The 22,595-nt window shown below is 41.9% G+C and overlaps 1 protein-coding gene across 2 annotated transcripts in view; it reads left to right on the top strand.

Annotated features, from left to right (window-relative positions):
- The window catches only part of fam20b (FAM20B glycosaminoglycan xylosylkinase), a 28,535-nt gene extending 17,368 nt beyond the window's left edge, over positions 1 to 11,167 (top strand). For both annotated transcript variants that reach the window (XM_021318409.2, XM_012866453.3), the window contains 3 exons: positions 8,874 to 9,065; positions 9,990 to 10,049; positions 10,154 to 11,167. In XM_021318409.2, the coding sequence (XP_021174084.1) occupies positions 8,874 to 9,065; positions 9,990 to 10,049; positions 10,154 to 10,385 (484 nt within the window). In that variant the 3' untranslated portion in view covers positions 10,386 to 11,167. The remainder of the gene's footprint in view (positions 1 to 8,873; positions 9,066 to 9,989; positions 10,050 to 10,153) is intronic.
- The last annotated feature ends 11,428 nt before the right edge of the window (positions 11,168 to 22,595 follow it).

The following is a 22,595-nucleotide window of genomic DNA, read 5'->3' on the forward strand; positions in this document are numbered from 1 at the left end:
TTCCTCACAATGCTGAATAACTAAGTGAATGGGGTCAATAAGCTGGGAGCATCGTTTGGACAGTCAGGGAAATTGAAGAATATCTTTAAGAGGATTTTAAATCTGTGGAGCGTGAATGTCACAGACTTAAGAACAAGAATTCCTTTATTGTCCCGCAATAGGGGAATTCAGGTGAGACGGCGGCAAACACTCAGACAATTACACACAGCTATAGCAATGAGAAGAAGAAGGAACAAATTACTTTAATCTAAAATTAGCTCTAAAGAAACACCAAGAATAGAAGAAGTAAATATTGCACAGTGGAAAATATTTAACAGTGGAAAACTCCAGTCTATTTACAGAATGATTGCATATTACATTATTTACAGCAATCATGTAATATGCAATATGCGTCATAGTGCAGCAGCATCCGGAAGTAGCTAAGGTGTGTGTGCAAGTTACCTTAGCATGTGAGAAACAGCGTAAAAAACGAATGATCGGATCAGAACCCGTGCAACCAGTAGGATGTTGTATAATCAAATTGTTTTTATTGATTTTATATATTGAAACAACAGACATCCTATTCAAAACATACAGAACAAAAGAGTAGGACTCAAAATTTACATCACAAAAACAGCTCAAAAAACACAGACAAACTAACGACAAGACAAATCCTACCACTACCACACACACCACCCGGGTTCCAGACACTCTTGGGTTGAAACTAGATACATGGGTATGAATGACAATAACAACCACAATGATATTAATTCTGAGGAGGAGGGGGGGTGGCGAAGCTGATAGTTATGCTAAAGCAGATGAAAATTCAGATTCAAAATAGGAAATAAAAGGTTGCCAGACCTTGAAATATCTCTTAGTGTTGCCATGTAAAGTAAATCTAAGATCTTCCAACTTTAGGTGTGCCATCACCTCCTCTACCCATCTTTTGTGAGTTGGCGGTGCTGCTTTTATCCAATTAAATAAAATCAATCTCCTGGTCAACAATGAAGAAAATGCCATTGCTTTACTTTGACGTCGTTAATTCTGTTTACCCCGGTGCCACACCAAAAATGGCTACCAAAGGAAAGGGTTCAATATTTTTCTTGTAAATGGATAAAAAGGTTTTGAAGATTTTGATCCAGAATTATTTGAGCCTGGGGAGAGACCAGAACATCTGAGATGTGTTGGCTGGAACATGTTTACATGTAGGGCAAGTCTGATCAGCTCCCTGGTAAATTCTTGCCAGTTTGTCCCTCGTGAAATGAGGTCTATGTACCACTTTAAACTTTGTTAGTCCATGTCTAACACATACAGACGAAGGATGTATGTGTTCTACTGCCCACCTCTATTCATTATTTGATATGTCCAGCTCTAATTCTTCCTCCCATTTCCTTTTTATGTGGTCAAGGGATGGGGAAGCCACCCTCTGAATATTTACATAGAGCATTGAAGACCCAACCCACTTAGTAGTCAGATTCTTATCCAATAGCTAATCTATCCACCCACTCTGTGGTGATTCAAGAGATGAGGAGAGTCTATTTTTCACAAAATCTCGAATCTGCAAGTGTCTGAAGTAATTCGTTTTTAAGGGGATTCCATATTCCTTTTCCAGCTGAGCAGCAGACATAAGTACACCATCTTTAACCAGATTTTTAACAGATTCCACCCCAGCTCTATATCATTCCTTAAACGCTCGTTCCCCCCAGAGCTGGAGAGAACAGGTGATTGCCATAAACGGGAGCAGACAGGAGGCATTTCTGTTTTAAAAATGAGTTCTGAAATGGACCCAGATTTTGATAGTTTCGTACAACAGAGTTATTTGTGTATAGGTGCTTGCTTAGGGGCAGAGGGGTACAAATAAGGGAATGCAGGGATATTAGGCTAGATGCAAATCTTTCCATATGTACCCATATGGCCAGGCAGAGAGAGGAGGCCCCCTTCCTCTCTCTGCCTCTCTAGAAACTCTCTTCTTATCCGGGGGACTGTGTTTTTCCATACAAAGGTAGATGTACATTTATTAAATTCTTTAAAAAAAGATTTAGGAATAAAATTTGGTATTGTCTGAAATAAGAACAGAAACTTTGGCATTACGATCATTTTGAGAGTTTATCTTACCTGCCAATGATATTGGGAGAAATGACCACCTTTGCATTTCTGATTTCGCCTTATCCGCTGTCTCTTTAAAATTGTGCTTAAATAAATCTTTATATTTGCTTGTTACCGTAACACCTAAATATGTGAATTTGTCTTTCTTTGTTGTAAAAGGATAGGCCTGGAATGATAGTCTCCTCGCCTGTTCATTAATTGGGCAAAGACCAACCCGTCATCACTCCCTTAACCCTCCCAAAGTTTTCAATAATACGGAGAGCCACCGGAATGCTTGTGACGGGATTTGACAGGAAAAGGAGGAGGTCGTCAGCTTACAGCGAAAGTTTATGATTTTTCATCCCTCTGCGTATTCTCCCCAGTTACGCAGCGTTCCTCAACATTATTGCAAGGGGCTCGATTGCCACATCAAAGAGCAGTGCTGACAGAGGACACCCCTGTCTTGTTCCCCGAAACAGAGGGAATGGGTCATATATTATATGTAAATCCCCAAGCTATGGTAAGAATGAATAATATATTAACTCAATCCACTAAGGAAATGTAGGACCAAATCCGAATCCCTCAAGGGTCGTAAACAAATAAAGATACTCTATTCTATCAAAGGCTTTGTGGTCATCTAGGGATATTACAATCTCAGGATCAATGTTATCATCATCAGTGTATATCAAATTAAAAAGGCGACGGAGATTACTGGGAAGTTGTCTACCAGCAACAAATCCTGTCTGGTCAGGATGTATTATATTACTTATAACAGGCTCAATCCTCACTGCTCGTACTTTGGTCAATATCTTATAATCACATCCGAGTAGACTCTCACTGGACGATATGATTCACACTTAAGTGGATCTTTATTTTTCTTCAGAATCACCGCCTGTGACATTGTTTGAGGTAGAGTTATTTTTTCAAGGACTTCCTGATATACTCTTACGAGCAGGGGTATCAGTTTAGAGGCAAATGTCTTATAAAATTCACTCGGGAACCCATCAGGGCCTTTGGCTTTGCCTGTCTTCATGTTTTGAATCGCATTCTCTATCTCCATTGCAGTCACCAATGTAGCCGGGTAACGTAGCCCATATCTGACCCACATGCAGGTCTGCAGGAGGCTTCTTGCTTCTCTGAAGGCTGCTCCCTTACTGTTTACTTCCTGGGTGAAGTCCGGGAATACGTGAATCCGTCCGCTCCAACCTTCAGGTGTTTTCTCCATCTCCCTCGCCTTCTTCAGTATCTCCTCTTTCTCTGTGTAATGATGACATCTCACTACGAATGCTCTTGGTGGGACTCCACTGGTCTCGCGCCCAGTGTCTGTTTTGCTCGGTCCAACGTCGGTGCCGACGCCAAACCCAACTTCTCTTTATGTAGGCCCGCCAACTCTGACAGCTTTTTGCCTGCCTCAGCACCTTCTTTCACCCCCCAACGCGTATGCGGTTGTGCCGTGATCATGCTTCAAGATACTGAAGCTGATTCGTCCCCTCAGCTTCAGTATCTCCTTCTCCATTTCTTTTAGTCTTGTCCCCATATCGGTTATGATATCGGACTGATCATTTAATGTTTCATTCACCTCCTTTTCGCGTTTGTCCATTCTATCAGCCAGGCTTTTCATTTTATCAGCAATCAGCTTCACCTCCCCACATAGCAACTCACATTGGGCTCTCGTGCTCTCCTCCAAACTTTTAGACCATTTTTCCAACTCGTTCACCATCTTTTTTCCTCCTTTTTCTATCTCCTTCTTACATTTTGCGATTTCGGTCTTGGTCTCCTCGTTGTACTTCGTAGCCACAACATTTGCTTTTTTGATCTCGGACATCATACCCTGAGCCCAGTGCGGTATGTTGTCGGCTTGTGGTGGGCTAACGCTATCCTTGCTAGCTGAGGAGGCAGCACTGCTAGCCACCTGCTGCTTCTCTGCACCCGTCCGAGTCGTCATCTTTCAGTTAAAAAAAAAACAGCAAGAAATTTACTTGCTGGTTCTCGAACAAAACAGCCTTCTTCAAATCGATTATAATTTTGGCGATATTAATATTCTCTGACAACTTTTACACGGAGCCTCCGCACACACGTCTTCACACGGTGAAGCACATCCCGGAAGTCCTCCAGGACTGTAAACACTTATTGAGTTTGTTGTGAGCAGCAGAGATTATAAAATGTAACAGCAGCTGGGAGGAAGGACCTGCAGAAGCGTTCCTCAGAGCATCTGGGACGCAGCAATCTGTGACAGAAAGAGCTCTCCAGCTCTGCAACAGCTCCATGCATAGGGTGGCAGACATTGACCATAGATGATGTGATTTTTATTACAGTCCTTTTGTCTCCCACCACCTGCACTGGGTCCAGGGAGCGTCCCAGGACAGAGCTGACCCTCCTGATTAGTTTATCCAGCGCTTCCTCTCAGCTACAGATAAGCTGCTGCTCCAACAAACCACACAACTGAAGATGGCTGATGCCACCACAGAGTTAAAGAAAGTCTTCAGGAGCGCTCCCTGCACTCTAAAATACTTCAGCCTCCTCAGCAGGAAGAGTCTGCTCTGACTTTCCTGTAAAGAGCATCATTGTTGTGACTCCAGTCCAGTTTATGGTTAAGGTGAACACCCAGGCACTTAGAAGTGTCCACTACCTCAACATCAGTTCCCAGGATGTTCACCTGTGTCAGATAGGTGGGTCTGTGCCTGACCACCACCAGCTCTTTTGTTTTCCCCTGCATTCAACCTGAGAGGGTTCTGCTGGCACCAGTCCACACAGCTCTGGATCCATTGTCTGTCATCATCATCTGTGATGAGACCAACAACGGCAGAGTTATCAGAGAACTTCTGAAGGTGGCAGCCTGGTGAGCTGGTAGAGAAGTCTGCGCAGTAGAGGGCGAATAGAAACGCTGCCAGCACAGTCCCCTGTGATGCTTCTGTGCTGCAGACCAACCTGTCAGAAACAGGAGAAGAAGAAGAAGAAGAAGTTGTCTGAATGTTGCGGGACACTGGCCCTTGAGGACTGGAGTTTGAGACCACTGCTTTACACTCAGTTTAGGAGACTTAAGTTTTGCAGATGATTTCAGACATCAGAAAAATTATTGTTTTGAGCATTAGGTGCTAGAAACTTAAAAGTTGTCTTTCCTAATTCACATGCTTGCTTTTGGAAATCTGACCAGCTTGGAGTAAAAAAAATAAACTCTGTTTTAATACGTAATACATAAAAGTATAATTCTAATTTAACTTAGTCCATCTCCATATAAATTATAGTCTCCTCTTATATCTCTTTTTTATCTCAGATGTTTTTAAAATATCAATATATTGCCCAGCCTTAGTGGTCAGTGGTTTAAAATCTTTAGAAAAATCCAACAAAGGGAGAATGCTAGTCGCTATCAAGTGCTTTTACTATTGTGTTTTATAGCAGGGACATTAGTGGAGCTCTGATTATCAAATATTGTGCGGTAGAACAATAAGTACGCATGTCTATATGATTTCTTTATTAGAGAATAATCTTTAACTTACGACTGAGGGACGGTATCTATAAATGTAAGAAGGGTATCAACAGGGTGTCTGGCAGTGCTAGGGCTTAAACTGGTCCAAGACTGATTTAATCAAAGCAGACCCAGTTTATAAGTGAAGAGAACCAGGAGTATTTTTAACTGTGTACAGCAGGATGTCCTAATAAATAATTTTGTAGTGAATTGCATTTTGCTTTGACACTTCTAGCGCAGTAATATATTTAAAGTGATCAGGAAGTAAAAGGATCACCTTGAGCATATGTGAACTGTTTAAGTGTCTATTTAAGCAATATTATAAAAATTCTCTTTTAAAATTCCTAAATTTAATTTTAGAAAAGATACATAAACTGTTTGCTTCAAAGCAGTACAAACTGTCCAAAAATGTTTTTTTTTTTTTAACTGTTTATCACCGGATCTTCTGGTCTGCTTGCGGCCACCTACAGATCCACCTACAGATCAGCGAATGATTCCTTCAAATCATTAGATGGGTTTTTTGTTATTAGACCTGAAAACGCTACCAGTATGGTTTTTATTTCAGAGAATCACTGATTATACAGACGCTTGTGTACCTTAAGAGCAGGTTTATCTGTTAAATCTTAAGTGGTTCTTAAACAGCTGAGGTTGGTCTCCTCCGTGGCAATTTGTTCAACCAGAAATGAGGTCATTTGGGCCAAGTGGGTGAGGATTAACCTTCTACCAACCATTTTTTTTAAAGGTTACAACGGAAAATTGTAAAAAATGAAACTTCCACCCACAAGAAGGGTTTGGTCAAGGCAGCTTTTTCTAATTGAATTTATTTTTGTTGCACCAGTAGTTCTTTAAAATAACTCTGAATAAGTAATAAAACTGTTCTGACATATCTGACACATTTTATGCAAAGTTGTGAATTTGCATCTAGTTTTGGAGAAATTGTTACCGGATCTAAAAGATGGTTGCTAGTAGCTCCTGCAGGACTATATTTGCTGGAAAGCCATTGGTCAGTTCTCAGCTTGACATCAAACATGTTTCTGAGGCAAAACCAAGAAATCTTAAAATCTTTTTCAGTTTATACAAGAAATGTTGGACACTGTAAAAAGAAGTGTAGATACTGTATTGACTTTTTTAATTTTTGCTTTATAAAATAATATGTAGTGTCTTCAAAGCGTCTGCATGTATAAAAATCAAAACTATTATAAAAATATGGAGGTCCATAAAATAAGTGTTGAAGATGCTTCCAATGCCCTCATATGTGTCATTTAACTCTTCCTGTCTATATTGATGTATTACATTAAAGATAACTATAGATATTGTTGTAGCTGTCCTAAATCATATAGTAAAATGTGATATGATTTATATCAACAGGTATATTTCTGTGTTTCACGTAAAAAAAAATGCTAGGGCTAGGTATCGATTCAAATTTCAAGAATCAATTCGATTCAATCTCAAATTGGACTTCTATTAAAAAATGTTTTAGCTGTTACCTGAATCACATATTACATGATTCAGGCATTATTTTAACATTGAACACAACCCTAATTTTTGCATTTTATTCTTAAATTTTTTTACTTAAACACAAATTGTTAGATTTTTGTCCATCATACCATCACAATCTCATACCAGTCCATGCCTAAGTGTTTGTTCCAATCTAAATTCAGCCTGACAGGTTCAGGTTTCTCACATCTGTTTCCTATCAGTGTTGACATGATACTTAAATTTCAAACTCGGGCGCGCTGGTGGTGGAGCGGGTAGCGCGACCCATGTACCTTTGCCCTATGTCTCTCCACCTCTTCCACCCCCCTTCCTGTCAGCCTACTGTGTTTAAAAAGCGAACCAGTAGAGCCGCGAAAAATCTTAAAAAAAACAAAAAAAAAAAAACATTTTCATACTTAATGCCGATACTTATGAAAAAAGTCAAACGTGTCCTTCTTTTCCCTGATTTGAAGGATGGGTCTGGTGTATCCTTCGTGGCCAATCCTATCCCATGATTCATTGTGGGTTGAAGAGAAAAGAGAAAAGCTGTGAATAAAGTTTGATGTATCATGCTTTCTTTGACATAAAAGTAACTTTAAAAAGGTTTTTAGGCGAGAAGCTAGTTATGTAAATCTGCATGGTGTGTACTGTAGACATATCGCTTGATCTTTTTTAAAAATAAATGCTCAGACTGCAGCCGGCTCGCCTGGTCAGATTTCAGCCGACCGGGTAATTGACACTCGCTATGCAAAAAGAGAGAACGCTTTACTCCCAGCAGATTGCTTTCAAATTCCCACCGGCTTTCCGCAATGAGTTAAAAGCAGAAATAAATTTAGATGTCAAAAGGCAATGTTTGATTAGTTCATTCTTCTTCAAATAAATAGGTTTAGACTTTGCTCAGAAAGTGTTAGCGTTTAGGTTTCAAAATGTTTTACAAATAAATTACACAGTACCATATTTTTTTGGAGTTTAAGGTGCACTTAAAATCCTTAAATCTTCTCAAAAATTTATAAGGATTCTTATAACCCGGTGCGCCTTATATATTACAATTATTACGTTATGCTTAGTGACAGATTTTATGTGGTACAATGCGCTCAGAAATCTTCTAAAATGTGTAAGTACGACTTTGGTTAGCAACAAAATCGCTCCGCACAATGGATATTCAGAGCATTACGGTACACTGTGTCACTACCTGATTGGACCCCTGAGCTGTCTACAAGACTGCCTGACTGTAATGTCTAAACTAGAAGTGCATTAATGTGAGGAAGCCCACACCCAAGTACACGTTACCAACAATAAACCAAGTAAGTTAATTCACGGTAAAAGTTACATTTATTTTGGCCTTATGTTAGAAACAGGGCAGTATAGCCCAACCACTCTGTCCTCCTGACAGACGGATAGCTCTCTTAGTAGAACTGTGTACACAGAGGGGAGGAGTAATATTACACACCTGGGATGAATATTTAGTGTGCCTTTATAATCTGGTGCGCTTTATGGTCTGAAAAATACGGTACATCTGGCATCACCAGATTCCTGAATGCCCATTCCCATCTATTGTGCAATCGAGATTTAGGAATACCTTATTTGAAAGCTAAAATGAGCAGCCAAAGCTTTTGTGCCGTCACTGTAGCGACACTCCCCAGTGAAAGACCGGACATTTGATTTCAATTTAGTGGGGCATTCGGTATCTGTCATATCTTTTAATTTAATGACATTACTGCAGAGTTTTCTGCATTCCTGAGTTCCTCTGAAACTCCCTAATATTATCTTTTAAGTGGTTATAGGAAGGGACTTCCAGCTATCATGGCAATCAAATTGCATTTTGATGTCATTTTAAAGAACGTTCATGTTTGTTTGTGTCATGCAGGTGGGAATATGATGAAGGTTACTGTGAGGCGGTGAAGAAAATGCCCCCGTACGATGCGGGGCCGAGGCTGCTTGATGTCATTGACACTGCCGTCTTTGATTACCTGATCGGCAACGCCGACCGCCATCACTACGAGAGTTTCCAAGATGACGGAGGAGCCAGCATGCTCATCCTGCTCGACAATGCAAAGAGGTGAGGAATGACGACGAGTAGCAGCTGGAAACCACATCTTTTTCCTGGTGGAAAACAATGTCACAACACAACACAACACATTTTTTGATATAATTGGTGCCCAGGTTTATTTTGCACCAGACGCCAAATGTAAATAAATCACTTGTTTTACAGTAACGTCTGGGTGCAGCGATACCATGGAAAAACAAATTAGTCACTCTTGAGGAGTTACAGTAAAATGTCTTTCTTTGTTTTTACTAAATGTATCAGCACCGTAAAGATCCCGTTAATTCGTTGTGGCAGCTGACATTTGAAATCCTTTTAAAAATTTCGCTTATGTCTTGTTTGATGTCTTCCAGTTTTCCCATCCCATTTTCAAGAACTTGCCACCACTGAAACCTTTACAGCTGAGTCATAACAAACACCCACTCCCCAGAAGTAAAGACGAGGTTTTGCTAGTGCTGCTGCTAAGTTAGCTTGTTTCATGTCACAGTCTGGTCCATGCAGTTTTCCAAGTATTTTTCTTTTTGAGCAAGATGAGTTTGTGCATACTAGTAATGTCTGCGTCTGATAAAACAATGACTGATCATGATCATATACATTATCTCCCATTGTTTTCTTTTAACTTTTTTTTTTTTTTTTTTTGGTCTTCTAGACCAAATATATCCTCATCTAGGAGCAGAGCTTTTTTCTTTGTGGTACTCTAATGGGATGAAGGGATGCTAAATCTTCGCCATGAATCCCTTAGTGGGCTCAGTGGATGATGAGGCCTGTTCTCGAATCACAGCATACTCACTAATACTCAGATTAAATTACTCTCAGGATGACTCTTATTTAATAATTAGGCGATGGCTGAAGCGCTTGGTTGGTTAAATGCAGGGGAGTTTGTGGTTGTGGCTTCTTACCAGTTTATTTTCATCTTCTTTGCTTGTGTTTTCTCGTCAGCTTTGGCAACCCTGCTTTGGATGAGCGAAGCATCCTGGCACCGCTCTACCAGTGTTGCATGTAAGTCTCCACACTGCCCAGTCCCAATCAGCTGCCCGTCTGCTCCGTCTTTCCCCTGATCCCCTTTGTGTGTGTGTGTGTGTGTCTTTAACTTTGTGTGGCAGGATTCGTGTTTCCACCTGGAACAGGCTGAACTTCCTGAAAGGCGGAGTGCTGAGTTCAGCCATGCGACAAGCTCTTGCTTTTGATCCGATTCAGCCCGTCCTGGCTGAGCCTCACCTCGCAGCTCTAGACAGGCGTCTGACGGGAGTCATAACAACTGTGAAGCAATGCATAGAAGCACAAGGTCCAGACAACACTCTGATAGAGGATCGGATGAACCTCCCTCATCCCTGAGAAAACAAAAAACAAGCCGAGAGACGTGTCTAAACAGCCATCCAGTGGCTCTGCAGCTCCAGGGAACGAAAAGCAGCGCAAGTTTTTTTTTTAAACAGCACAGAGGACCAAAGACGGTGCGTTTCTTCTTCTGTGATCCGTTCAGCAACACTCTGAGAAATGTGATTCTTAATGGAGAACTGTAGCCAAGGAGTCACATGAATCGTCTCAGGACTATCATTAAAAGGACAGCGAGCAAACTACCGGCTTCAGCGCCACTCCCCCATCATCCCCCCACGTGTGTTCATGTCTACTTCATCAGCTGCAGACGATGGACGGAGCTAAGCGGCTACGCTTGAAATCAGCCTCCAACGTCTCTGTGGAAGCCCCACTTCAGACAGTCTGGAGCTTCTGGAGCCAATAAACTGGAAAGTTGCTTTAAATTATATATTTAAAAAAACAACAACTCCAATTTATTATGAATTTTAAATGGAACTGGTGATCGGCTTATCTTTGCCCAGCAGTGTACATATTTAAGTAGTGCTGTAGAATACTGGTCTGATAGAATATAAATATTTGGATTATAATATTAAATAAACTTTCAAGTGTGTGTGTGTGTGGGTGGATGGGTGTGTGTGTGTGTGTGTGTGTGTGAGACAGAGAGAGAGAAAAACGGAGATGGGGTGAGTGCCATATCGTGCCATAAATCAAAGCTACTGACATGATAACTTGAATCATTGTGGAGTCAGAGGTTTTAATGTGTTTGGGTTCATTTTTGGCATTAAACCATGGTCTACATAATCTTTTGTTCGTCTAAGTTGTCTTTTCTTTGGTTGTCACAGAAACCTCCCCCTGACAGATACAGTGCTGTGTGTATTTTTTCCCCTCCACTTAAATGTTTAAAATCATCTAAACAGATTTGATCAGACAGGGAAACCTGAGTAACTAAAGAAAGCCCTTCTCAAATGTCAGTTTCATTCATTAGGGGAAGAAAACACTATGTGGAAAACATTCCTCGCCTTACTAAATGCTGAGGTGATTGTAGCCTCTTTCGCAAAATATTTTTGCCATAAACCTGACAAGAAGATGCGCGTCTGAACATTCAGTGATCATAAGAGATGCTGACATCGAGGACAGCTGTGAGTTTTCAATGCTACAGGTAAATCTTAAGAAAATCAGAATATCGCGAAAAGGTTTTTTTTTTGTTTTGTTTTTTGTCTTCCTTTTGTTTTGTTTTTTGCCACACAGATGAATCTTACATGTCGGCTACAAACGTCTTAGCTGGGCTAAGGAGAAAAAGAACGGCACTGTTGCTCACTGGACCAAAGTCCCCTTTTCAGATGAAAGTAAAGCATTGCCGCCTTCTTTTTTTTTTTTTGGATATTAAGCTCCCAGAGTCTGGAGAAGGAGTGGAGAGGCCTAGAATCCATGATGCCGATTTCATTTTCGGACAGGACATGGTATCCACCCATGCTGCCAAGAGGTGCCAGAATCTGCTTCAAGGACCGTGGGATCAATGTGTTAGACGCCGGGTGTTCAAACCTTTTGTCATTTGGGCCAAAATTGTCAAGTCAAAAGTTCTGGAGGGTCAACAAAAATTAACTTTAATAAGCCAAAATAACTTTTTGAATTTTTTTATGTACTTAACAAAACATGAATGTCCAATATTCTAATGAAACAAAGTAGTCAGATTTTCTGTAGGAAAGGGATGTGTAAGTCATTTTAGATCCAAACCTCCAAAGAGGCTTTTGCAGGTTTACCTTGTTACAAGGGGGACCCGTCCGGTCCCGATTTGACTCATTTCGTGGGATACACCCTATATTCTTGGATGGAAAACGGTGTGTCTTTCGACTTTGTCATTCCTGGACGTGTGATGGCTGTTGTACTGAAACAGCAATTTACCTCTGAGATTATTAAAGTATTTCTGATGAAGATGAAGATGGTCGTCCAGTTTGCAAATTCCTTTGGATTTGATTGAAAAAAATAGTAGTTTGTTCTCAGCAATAAGGTCAGGGTTTGGGTCCTTCTTCGACAAGGCTCATTGTATTTAACCAATTTTAATAGATTAAAAGCAGATTTTCATGCACCAAGATCTGCTTTTTTTGGTAGAAGTTACTGGGTGTGTTCCAATTTACTATGAAATTGAAGAGAATTTAAAAAAGTGTGGTTAAAAGATAAATGCTTTTGTAGCCTGAACTTTTTTTACTGTAAAAATATTTTAACTTGTCTTTAATGAAAAATGAAGTTTCCTTCTGAATCAACCGCTTATCCTGAGAGGACCGAATCATTCTTGAATTGTCGCTCAAAATCCATCCAGGGGCCACATTCTGGGCACCTGTGTCCTAGACTAACCAGTAACCTGAAGCCCACAGAGAATCGCACTATTGGCTAGAGGAAGGTGACCTGAAGACCACTATCAAAGCAACCTGGGCTCCCTGAACACCTCAGCAGAACCACAGGCTGATCACTTCCATGCCATGCCGCATTGATGCAGTAATTCAGAGCAAGTACTAAACTAAATACTTCACAGAAAACCTGACATTTCCGTTTAGGATATACTTTCTTTTTTTCATTTATCTTCCTTAATATATAGATTTTCTGAGACACTGAACTTAGCTTTTTCATCATCTGTAGACCATCACCATCAAAATTAGAAGAAATAAAGGTTTGAAATACTTCAGTCTGTGTAATTAAATTCTATACTTGTTTAACTTTTTCTCAATATTCAAATTTTTAGAGGCGTAAGCTGGACAGGTACGTACCTGTCCATCTTTCAGCGCATAATGACATGAGGTGTTTTGCGGCACTGTTGTCAGTGTTGCATATAAAATGCATGCTGGAGGTCTCCCCGTATCGTTCTTTTCCAGAACCGTAATTATGGATGAACTCTGTGGCGTGATCCCGTTGTTTTACTGAGCAAATGCAACCATGCATGTGTTGTTTACATTTTTAAATGCTACACTACATTACATCACTCGCTCTACCCGCACAGCGGGCCTGCCCATATGCATTTTGGCCTTTTACTTCCCCACCTGATGAGTAAGGAGCATGACGCAGGCGGGCTGGCTTCTACCTGCATCGCTCCTTTCAGAAGAAATATGTAGACAGCAGAAAGCATCTTAATCCTCACCTTAATAAAATGTCTTATGATTAATCACATTGTTTTGGTTCAGTTTCACAAGCCAAAGCCAGCCTGTATTACTGCCAGATTTGGAGAATCACAAAATTACTGACACAGAACCTGTCTGGCGATAGGAAGCGAGCTAACAGATTTGAAAAGTCACTGACACCTATGAGTCCGAAAAGTGTTTCAAAGTGTTCAGTAGTGTCAGATGTTTGTCAAATAAAAACGCCTGAATGATTTTCTATCAAACCATCCTCACCGGTAGAGTCTGATCGTTGGGTGATGCTGCAGGGCGCAGCACCAGTGACTCGTTTCTACCACGCTCTATTCAGGAGCATCGCCGTTTCTGATAAATATATCCAGGACCGGAATCCAGTAATCAGTCCTGTCTCTGCACACTTAAGCATGATGCGTTTAATGTGTGTTAAAGGTTATCAGCAGTATTTTTATTGCTTTGGAGAGCTCCACAGACATAAACAGTGATGACTAAAGGGAAGACAGAGGGCCGCCCAAAACTTACCAGAATGTGCCTTCATGATCTCCAAGACTTTTGGGAAAATATGTTGCGGACAGAGTAGTATTGCGATGAAACAGGACATTCATGCTCGAAAAACCATCAAATATGTCTGAATTCAAAGAATAGCAAAGAGGAGTGGACCAAAATTATTCCACAGATGCTGCTGCTAAGGGGGGACACCACCGATCATTGGGTTCAGGTTGTCTTTGAGAGCTTTCTCAGTTAATAAATGAAATCAAGATTTAAATAACTGCTTTTTTCTGTATTTAATTTTCTAAAAGTAGTTTTATGATGTGAAACCTTTAGGTGACAAAAGAAGAAAAAAAAAAGAACAGCCAAAGCAGATGATGCTGTTAAAGGGCAAAAAGTTTCTGAGAGGACCTTATATGTCTAGACAGTAAGTGCTGGGCTTGCTGGAAGGGACTTTCGTTTTACTTTTACTTTTATTGTTTGGTGAGTTTTATTTCACTCAGATTTGACTCGGAATGTGTCAGAGCTCTTATCTCGAGCGCCGTACTTCTTATTTTACTCTCAGTTCTAATAACTCTCATTAGTTTTCATCTCAAAACGTCTCACTTCCTGTAAGCCGTTGCCACTTTTCCAGGTTTCAATCAGATTCAGATTTAATTTCATCTCCTTTGATTGCTGGATGCTGGAGCAAACGAACACATTCTTGCCGTCCGGGCCCGTGTTGTGAAGGGGCTCGCTGAAAACATCAAAACAACCACCAGAACTGTTGCTGTGAGGTATTGTGGGGAATGTACTATGATTGATGGAGTTCAGTTGTGGTCGGGCCACCTGCGAGCGGGTCGACCTCCTCCATCTGTCTCAAGATCCGACTCCAAACTTGGGGACGGTGCGAGCGAGCAGGTGCGAGCATGAGTCGTCACATTTTAGAAACTCAGCCGAGCACCCGTCAGGATGTGTGTGGGCCGCCCACCAGCAAACTGAGCGTCGCCTGCTCCGGCAACAAGCTCAGCCTTTCCTCGTCCGTTTTAGTGTGTCAGCGGAACCAGAAATACCCATGTTGTGTCCAAAGAGAGTGAAAAAAAACTCCCTCATCCCTGCTAATCCGGCCCTGTTACAGTATCTCTTGTTAAGGACTTTCCCCATCTGAGCGCGCGCTTCTGTTACACATCATCTTTGACCGCAGCAGCTAATCCTTATCACTTGACATTTGCTTTTAACATGTTTAACAGTGGCCAGGGTTGGCACCGTGCCTACAAAGCGTGTACACTTTGGTCTAAGCTGCACTTGTTGCACCGTCGGAGGCAAAAGCATCATTATGAAACCGTGAGGCATGCCCACCAACACTCCCCCCCGTCCCCCCTCCCCATTTTTTCCCATGAGCAGATGTTCTCTCTCAGCTGTCTTCTTGCCTCATCGGTGCATCCAGCATCTCGTGCGTGTGTGTGTCGGTGTGTGTGTGTGTGCGCGCAGCCTCATGATGTGGGACACCTGTTTCGCTTCTGCTCAGCAGGTGTTTTACTTGGAACATACACCAAAACATTGAAACTTTGATCAAAACCACAATGTTTGTCATGTCAGGGCATGTCAGGGCAGGTCAAGGCAAACACACTTTTCAAAAGGAGTGCAATTAAAGGCTATGTTGCTGATCTTCGTATTGAGAAGGTACATGAAGAACAGCACTAAACTCACTTGAAATGTACCTTTTTTTTTTTTTTTGTCACTATCAGGGTCCAGATCTTCAGATCAGAGTGAGCTGTGAGAAGTTTTGTTTCCTGCCCTCTGCATCTCCCATCGGTTTGAGATTTGTAAGTGTGAACATAATTTTGAAAAAAAAAAAAAAATACGAGGATTGAAAACGACACAGGTGTAGTCAACCCAGTACCGGGCCCGACTGGCTCCAAATGTCCCTTTTACGGCGTGTGCTTTTTACTCTGCGCAGTCTGTGGTCGTCGTCAGCCAAGAGAACCAGAACGGCACGTTAAAGTCAATACCGAATGTAGCAGCTACTGTACAAGTCCCAACACGTACAGAAATCTCCAGACCGTCATGTGTCGAATCTTGAACTGAAGCTGTGAAATGGTGCACCGACTTTTGACTCACGCCGACCGCCACGCACTCACTTTCTACCACTCTATAAATGAGGCAGCGGGGGGTCATTTCTCTGAGCCAAAAACAGCCACAAGGGATATTTCACAAAAGACTCGTCTCGTATTCTTTTCTTTGAAGGACATAGAAGTTTTCACCCATCCCTCATTTCTTTTCATTATGCCTCCAGAGATCTCCATCAGTTATCAAGTCCCCTTCCTTTTCTAAGGCCATTTTTAAAAGCGTTTCCTAATGAACCACCCAAACTGACCTATGATTCATTCAGTCTTTTTGGCTCTTAACCCAAGCCCTGAACGCCTTCGCTGTACATTGATGTCATGTGAAAGTACAAAGCAATAGAGGAGATAGATTGATGCCACCACTGCTCGACCGCTGAGATGACAGCTGATGTAACCGAAACGTAATAAACGTAGGCTGTGCGGCACACTGACGTCGTCACCGTTGCTGCACTGGTAACTCATTATGTGTTGACATGACCCGTGTTTGGCCTTAGGGGATTAAAAAAAGAACTGGTGTGTTTTTAAGGCCTTATTTAAGCATCAAAGTACCAGAGTGAAACCTTTTGCAATTTAAATCCTGACGTTACCTTGGCAGAAAACCCTGAAAATAGCAGAGAGCTGCTGATCCTTAAAACTGAAAGTGTGACACAGAACTAGTGGAGGCCTATAAACACTAAAGGTCTGCCTGTCTTACGGTTGTTGTTCTGCTTTTTTTCCCGTCTCTTCGTAGTAGCTACATCTGGCTCCTGTTTAGCTGTGTCACCTTCCTGGAGGGGCCGTCGGCTATTACCGCTGCCAATAACTTCATGTTCTCAACCCTCGTTCAACGTTATGTTCAACCCTGTCTCTTACCTTGTCAAAGCAACTGAAGGAGTCATTGCTCTGACCAACTATACATGCCATTTTTTTCTCCCATAGATTTTACTGCTGGCTCAGCGCTTATCTGTGTAGCTGTTTCTCCCCCAGATGCAGCCACTTTTGGAGCCACTGCCATTATCTCTTTACTTTTTCTTTAAAATAGAAAGGACTCCTGGATCAGAGCATCTGTGATGTGTGTATGCTCTGTCTTCTCAAACCCCCAGTAGGGCGTGGCAGATGGCCGTTTACTCTTAGCCATTGTTCTGGTTCTGCTGGAGGTTTCTTCCTGTTAAAGGAACAATTTCCTTTCCCCTGTCTCTGCATGCATGATTGGTATGGGGGATTGCTTCAAAGTTATGGATATGATGCCGTCGGCTGTGTTTGCTTAGATAGAAAATGTAATACCAGTTTGATTTATAGTGGTAGTTCACTATCCACCATCACAAGCATTCACTATCACCATTAGAGATGGCAGACTCTTATAAGTACCTGGGTGTTCATCTGAACAATAAACTGGACTGGAGTCACAAGACTGATACTCTTTACAGGAAGGTCAGAGCAGAGTACCTCCTGAGGAGGCTGAGGTGTTTTGGAGTGCAGCGGGCGCTCCTGAAGACTTTTTTTTGACTCTGTGGTGGCCTCAGCCATCTTCTATGGTGCAGTTTGTTGGAGCAGCAGCTTATCAGTAGCTACTACTACTGCTCCTTTATTTATAAAGCACTTTATAACAACAACAGCTGCGACAAAGTGCTGTACAGACAATAATCAACAAACATTTAAAATGAAAAAAAAACACACACAAAAGAATACAACAGAAATATAAAACGAATAAGAGCAAAAGTATTAACGTGTTAAAAGCCAAGGAATAAAAATGTGTCTTAAGGCAAGTTTTAAAAGAGGACAATAAAGGGGCACTTCTAATACGGAACGGCAAAGTGTTCCTTAACTTAGGAGCGGCAACACTAAAAGCTCTGTCTCCTGAACTAAAATTTAGACCTGGGAGCAGCAGCTGGTCAGCTGACCTGAGGCAACGACCATGAGGGTATGGGTGAAGCAGCTCAGAAAGGTAAGATGGGGCAAGACCATGTAAACCTTTAAAAACAAATAAAAGAAAAAAATAACTCACAGGGAGCCAGTGGAGGGAAGCCAGGATAGGAGTGATGTGCTCCTTCTTCCCAACTCCAGTTAAAAGACGAGCAGCGGCGTTCTGGACCAGCTGAAGACGCTTAAGGGAGGACTGGCTGAGTCCACTGTAGAGAGCATTACAGTAATCAAGTGGAGTTGTAATAAAAGCATGAATTACTGTTTCGAATTGTTGTTTTAAGAGAATTGGCTTTATCTTTACCAGCTGCCTAAGGTGATAAAAACTGGACTAGACAACTGCTCCATCCTGGTGATCTAGTTTGAAACGATCTGCTCTAAGTAAGGCGCCAAGGGGCCCAAATCAACAGAAGATGGTTCACAAGAGCTGCGGGGACAAAACACCATCACCTCAGTTTTCTTGTCATTTAAAATTAAAAAGTATAAAGCCATCCACGCTTTAATGTCTTCAAGACACAATGTGGGGGCTTGATCAAAAAGGCTCCTTTTTTTAGTGCCATGTATATCTGACTGTCGTCAGCATAAAAATGAAAGAAGATCCCGTCCGTCCGTCCGTCTTCTTCCGCTTATCCTGGGTCGGGTCGCGGGGGTAGCAGCTTCAGTAGGGAGGCCCAGACGTCCCTCTCCCCAGCCACTTGGGCCAGCTCCTCAGGAGGAATCCCAAGGCGTTCCCAGGCCAGCAGGGAGACATAGTCCCTCCAGCGTGTTCTGGGTCTTCCCCTGGGCCTCCTCCTAGTGGGACGTGGCCGGAACACCTCACCAGGGAGGCGTCCAGGAGGCATCCTGACCAGATGCCCGAGCCACCTCAACTGGCTCCTCTCGACGTGGAGGAGCAGCGGCTCTACTCTGAGTCCTCCCCGGATGACTGAGCTCCTCACCTTATCTCTAAGGGAGAGCCCAGACACACTACGGAGAAAACTCATTTCAGCCGCTTGTATCCGGGATCTCGTTCTTTCGGTCACGACCCAAAACTCGTGACCATAGATGAGGGTAGGAACGTAGATTGACCGGTACATCGAGAGCTTCACCTTTTGGCTCAGCTCTCTCTTCACCACAACGGATCGGTACAGCGCCCGCTTCACAGCAGACGCTGCACCAATCCGCCTGTCGATCTCCCGCTCCATCTTCCCCTCATTCGTGAACAAGACCCCAAGATACTTGAACTCCTCCACTAGGGGCAGCACATCCTCCCCAAAGAAGATCCCATGTTTTCTAATTATTGAACCCAAAGGAAGCAAATAAAGAGAATAAACAAGGGACCCAGGGCTGAGCCCTGAGGATGCCCATAATGTAGAGGAGTGGATGAGGATTCAAAATCCGCTATTTTTACAGATAATGGTTCTGTCTGATAAATCAGACCTAAACCATTTTCATATTCATCTGAATCATTTGCCCTGAATATCTCATTCAAAGCTCTCACTAAAACAAACTCTGTACTGTGCTGAGTTTAAAAACCTGACTGAAAAACCTCCACAATCCTTTGCTCATCTAAAAGGGGCTTGACCTGGCAAGGGACAGCTTTCTCTAAAACTTTAGACATAAAAGGCAGCTTGGACATAGGCCTAAAATTTGCTAAAACACGTCTGCCAAGGCCAGGCTTCTTGAGGAGTGGTTGCACCCCAGCGTGCCTAAAACTTACAGGGACAACACCTGGCAGCAAGCTGCTGTTTGCAATAGCAAGGATGATCTGTCCTATCCTGAGGGAAGCCTCCTTAAATAACTAAGGGGGACCAGGATCACAAGGAGAATCTGATGGCCTAATATGTTCAACAATATCCTTTTAAAAGGGTCAGATTCACTGGTTCAAATGTATCAAACACAGCTGGACTGTAATGTTATGAGGAAAAGGACCCAGAATTCAGCCAGACCAGCAGAGGTTTCTTAAAAAAGCTCTTTAATCACCAACTCAAAAAGACAGGGGAAAAAAATCCAAACAGACTGTTGAACCAAAAGATGACACAAAAAATAAACAAACGAGCAGGGCAGTCAAGGCAGGAACAGACCGGACAGACTGGCTCAGGTTTCTGGAGGAAACGGGGTCAAAAAATCCAATAAGCAAACTTAACACACAGAATCGGCAGGAGGAGACTCACCCATACTCAACAGGACAACCTGGCACTGATGTCTGGTCTCAGCAGTTTATATAGAGGTGGAATCAGGTGAAACCGGTGAGAGGTGATTGCAGCAGGGGTGGAGTTAGGCAGGTGTGCAGAATAAGTAATTAGACCAGACATCAGTGCCGAGGCTCAAAACAAAAATAAAAAAACCCAAACCAAAACTAAGAAACTCCTGAAGACATAACAGAATAAACCACAACAGTAAACACTAATCTAAACAAGAAACCAGACTAGACAGAACTCAAAACAGCCAGATAACAAAAGACAGGAAAGAGAAGGAAAACTAACACTAACAAACCATAACAGAACTCAGAATATTACATGGACAGGGAATCAAACAAGAAGGGTCACAACTAGGTGCAGAAATGAGGGTTCTCACAGCAACAACCTTATCTTGAAAAAATGCATAAAGTCATTACACGTTACATTAGCTGAGAGGAAGTGGCTGGATAAACTCATTAGGAGGGTCAGCACTGGGTCCTAGGATGCCCCATGGACCCAGTGCAGGTGGTGGGAGACAAAAGGACTGGAAGGAAAATCACATCATGTCTCTCACCCCATGCATAGAGCTGTTGCTTTCAGTAATTGACTGCTGCATCTCAGATGCTCTAAAGAACGCTTCTGCAGGTCCTTCCTCCCAGCTGCTGTTAAATGTTACAATCTCTGTTGCTCACAACAGATTGAGTAAGTGTTTACATCATGCTAATGGTTGCACGGGTTCTGATCCGATCATCAGTCATTTACACTGTTTCCCAGATGCTAAGGTAACTTAGACAAACCTTAGCTACTTTGAGAGGCTGCTGTACTATCATGTATATTCCACATTACATTATCATGTGTCTGTAAGTAGGCTGGAGTCTACTCTGGAAAAAAACAACAATTTACAATTTGTTCACTATGTTATTACCTGCTCCCATTGCTTATTGTTTATTGTATATGTCCTAAACACATGCCTCCACTGTCAAGGATTGTGTCAATTATTGACAGTATAGGAATTCTTGCCGTATCTTAATTGACCCAAATGACTATTTTATTTTATAATTAAAATCAAATTGGAATGCATTTAACTGACTTTGAATCTGTCGATTGAGTCACAATATATTTTTGTGTATAAACCAGACCTGATTGTCTTGTAAAGTGCTTTGTGACAGCCTTTGATGTGAATGAAGACCATATAAATGAAGTGAACTGAAAACTTTCAGGAAGTGGACCTTCGCCCTAGTCATCTTTTGCAGCCTCCAAGAGGTTCTCCTTCTTGGTTCTTCTTTTCTTTACTTCCACATCTTCCCATCAACTCTGACTAGCATGTCTGTCGGTACTGGAGAAATGCATCACCACAGCATGATGTTGCCACTATGGAGGCGTGGATCTTACCGTATTTATCACACTTTAAAAAAGAAACAGTAATTCTGCACAGCAAACTACGGTGAAATAGACTCCCCAACGCCTGCGCTTTAAAGCTCGATGCAATCCGATTCAAGTCTTTATTTGTGCCCCAATGGGCAAATAGTTTCACAGCAACAATAAAAACAATACCAAGATTGAAGGTTCAGGTCGTGGCACTGAATGCAACGGCTTCAACCAAGTCAACCAAATTTGTCTATTTAAAGCATATGAAGTGCTGATAGGACTAAAAGGGAACAATACATAAATCCCTAAACAGATAATACTTAACATTTAAAATTAATCACCTTGGGATAACAACAATACATCAATGAAAATCTTGTTGGCTAAACACACATTGAAAACACCATTTCCATCATTTATGAAAAACAGGACCCTCAACCATAAGACTAACGAACCCCTACCCTTCCCTCAATTAAGGAGGAAGATAGCACTGGGAGTAAATGAATGTTTAAACCCGTTGCTCTGAACCGAAGGGAAGGTGAAGGCCTGATCCGGAGGGTAAGACCTGAAACCCAGAGTGGAGGGGGTGAGTCCTGACAGACGGGATGGAGTTGGCTTTATTCACGGTGAGATGGTTGTACGGGTCAGGCTGCTTTGCTGAGCCCCTATGATTTCACTGCTCACATTCACAGTTCACAAGTAGAAATAATTATCAAAAAAAATTATTTCAAAAACTGAGCCTTTTATTGCATGCCTTAAAGAATTAACAGAAATGTAAACTTTTCTCCATTGTTTTGTATAATAGTTGATAGATTATCACATTTCCTGATCAAAAAGATACAGTTTGTATGCATTCTGAAGCCCCATGGCACACTAACAGCAAGTTCCAGTTACCCTTTTTTAAAAACTAGTTTTTATTTTCTCTCCCATGCACTTCGCATTTTTGAGAAGATATATGAAAAAAATATTGTGCAGGGTTTTTTTTTGAGGAGTGTACTAATTTTTCCAAAAGGCAGGGGTCTCAGGCAAATGATACGTTTGGCATTTTAGAGCTGATGTGGCTGTGAAGCTACATTTTCATCATTAGATTGT

Source organism: Fundulus heteroclitus, chromosome 9, assembly GCF_011125445.2.
Source record: "Fundulus heteroclitus isolate FHET01 chromosome 9, MU-UCD_Fhet_4.1, whole genome shotgun sequence".
Lineage (NCBI taxonomy): Eukaryota > Metazoa > Chordata > Actinopteri > Cyprinodontiformes > Fundulidae > Fundulus > Fundulus heteroclitus.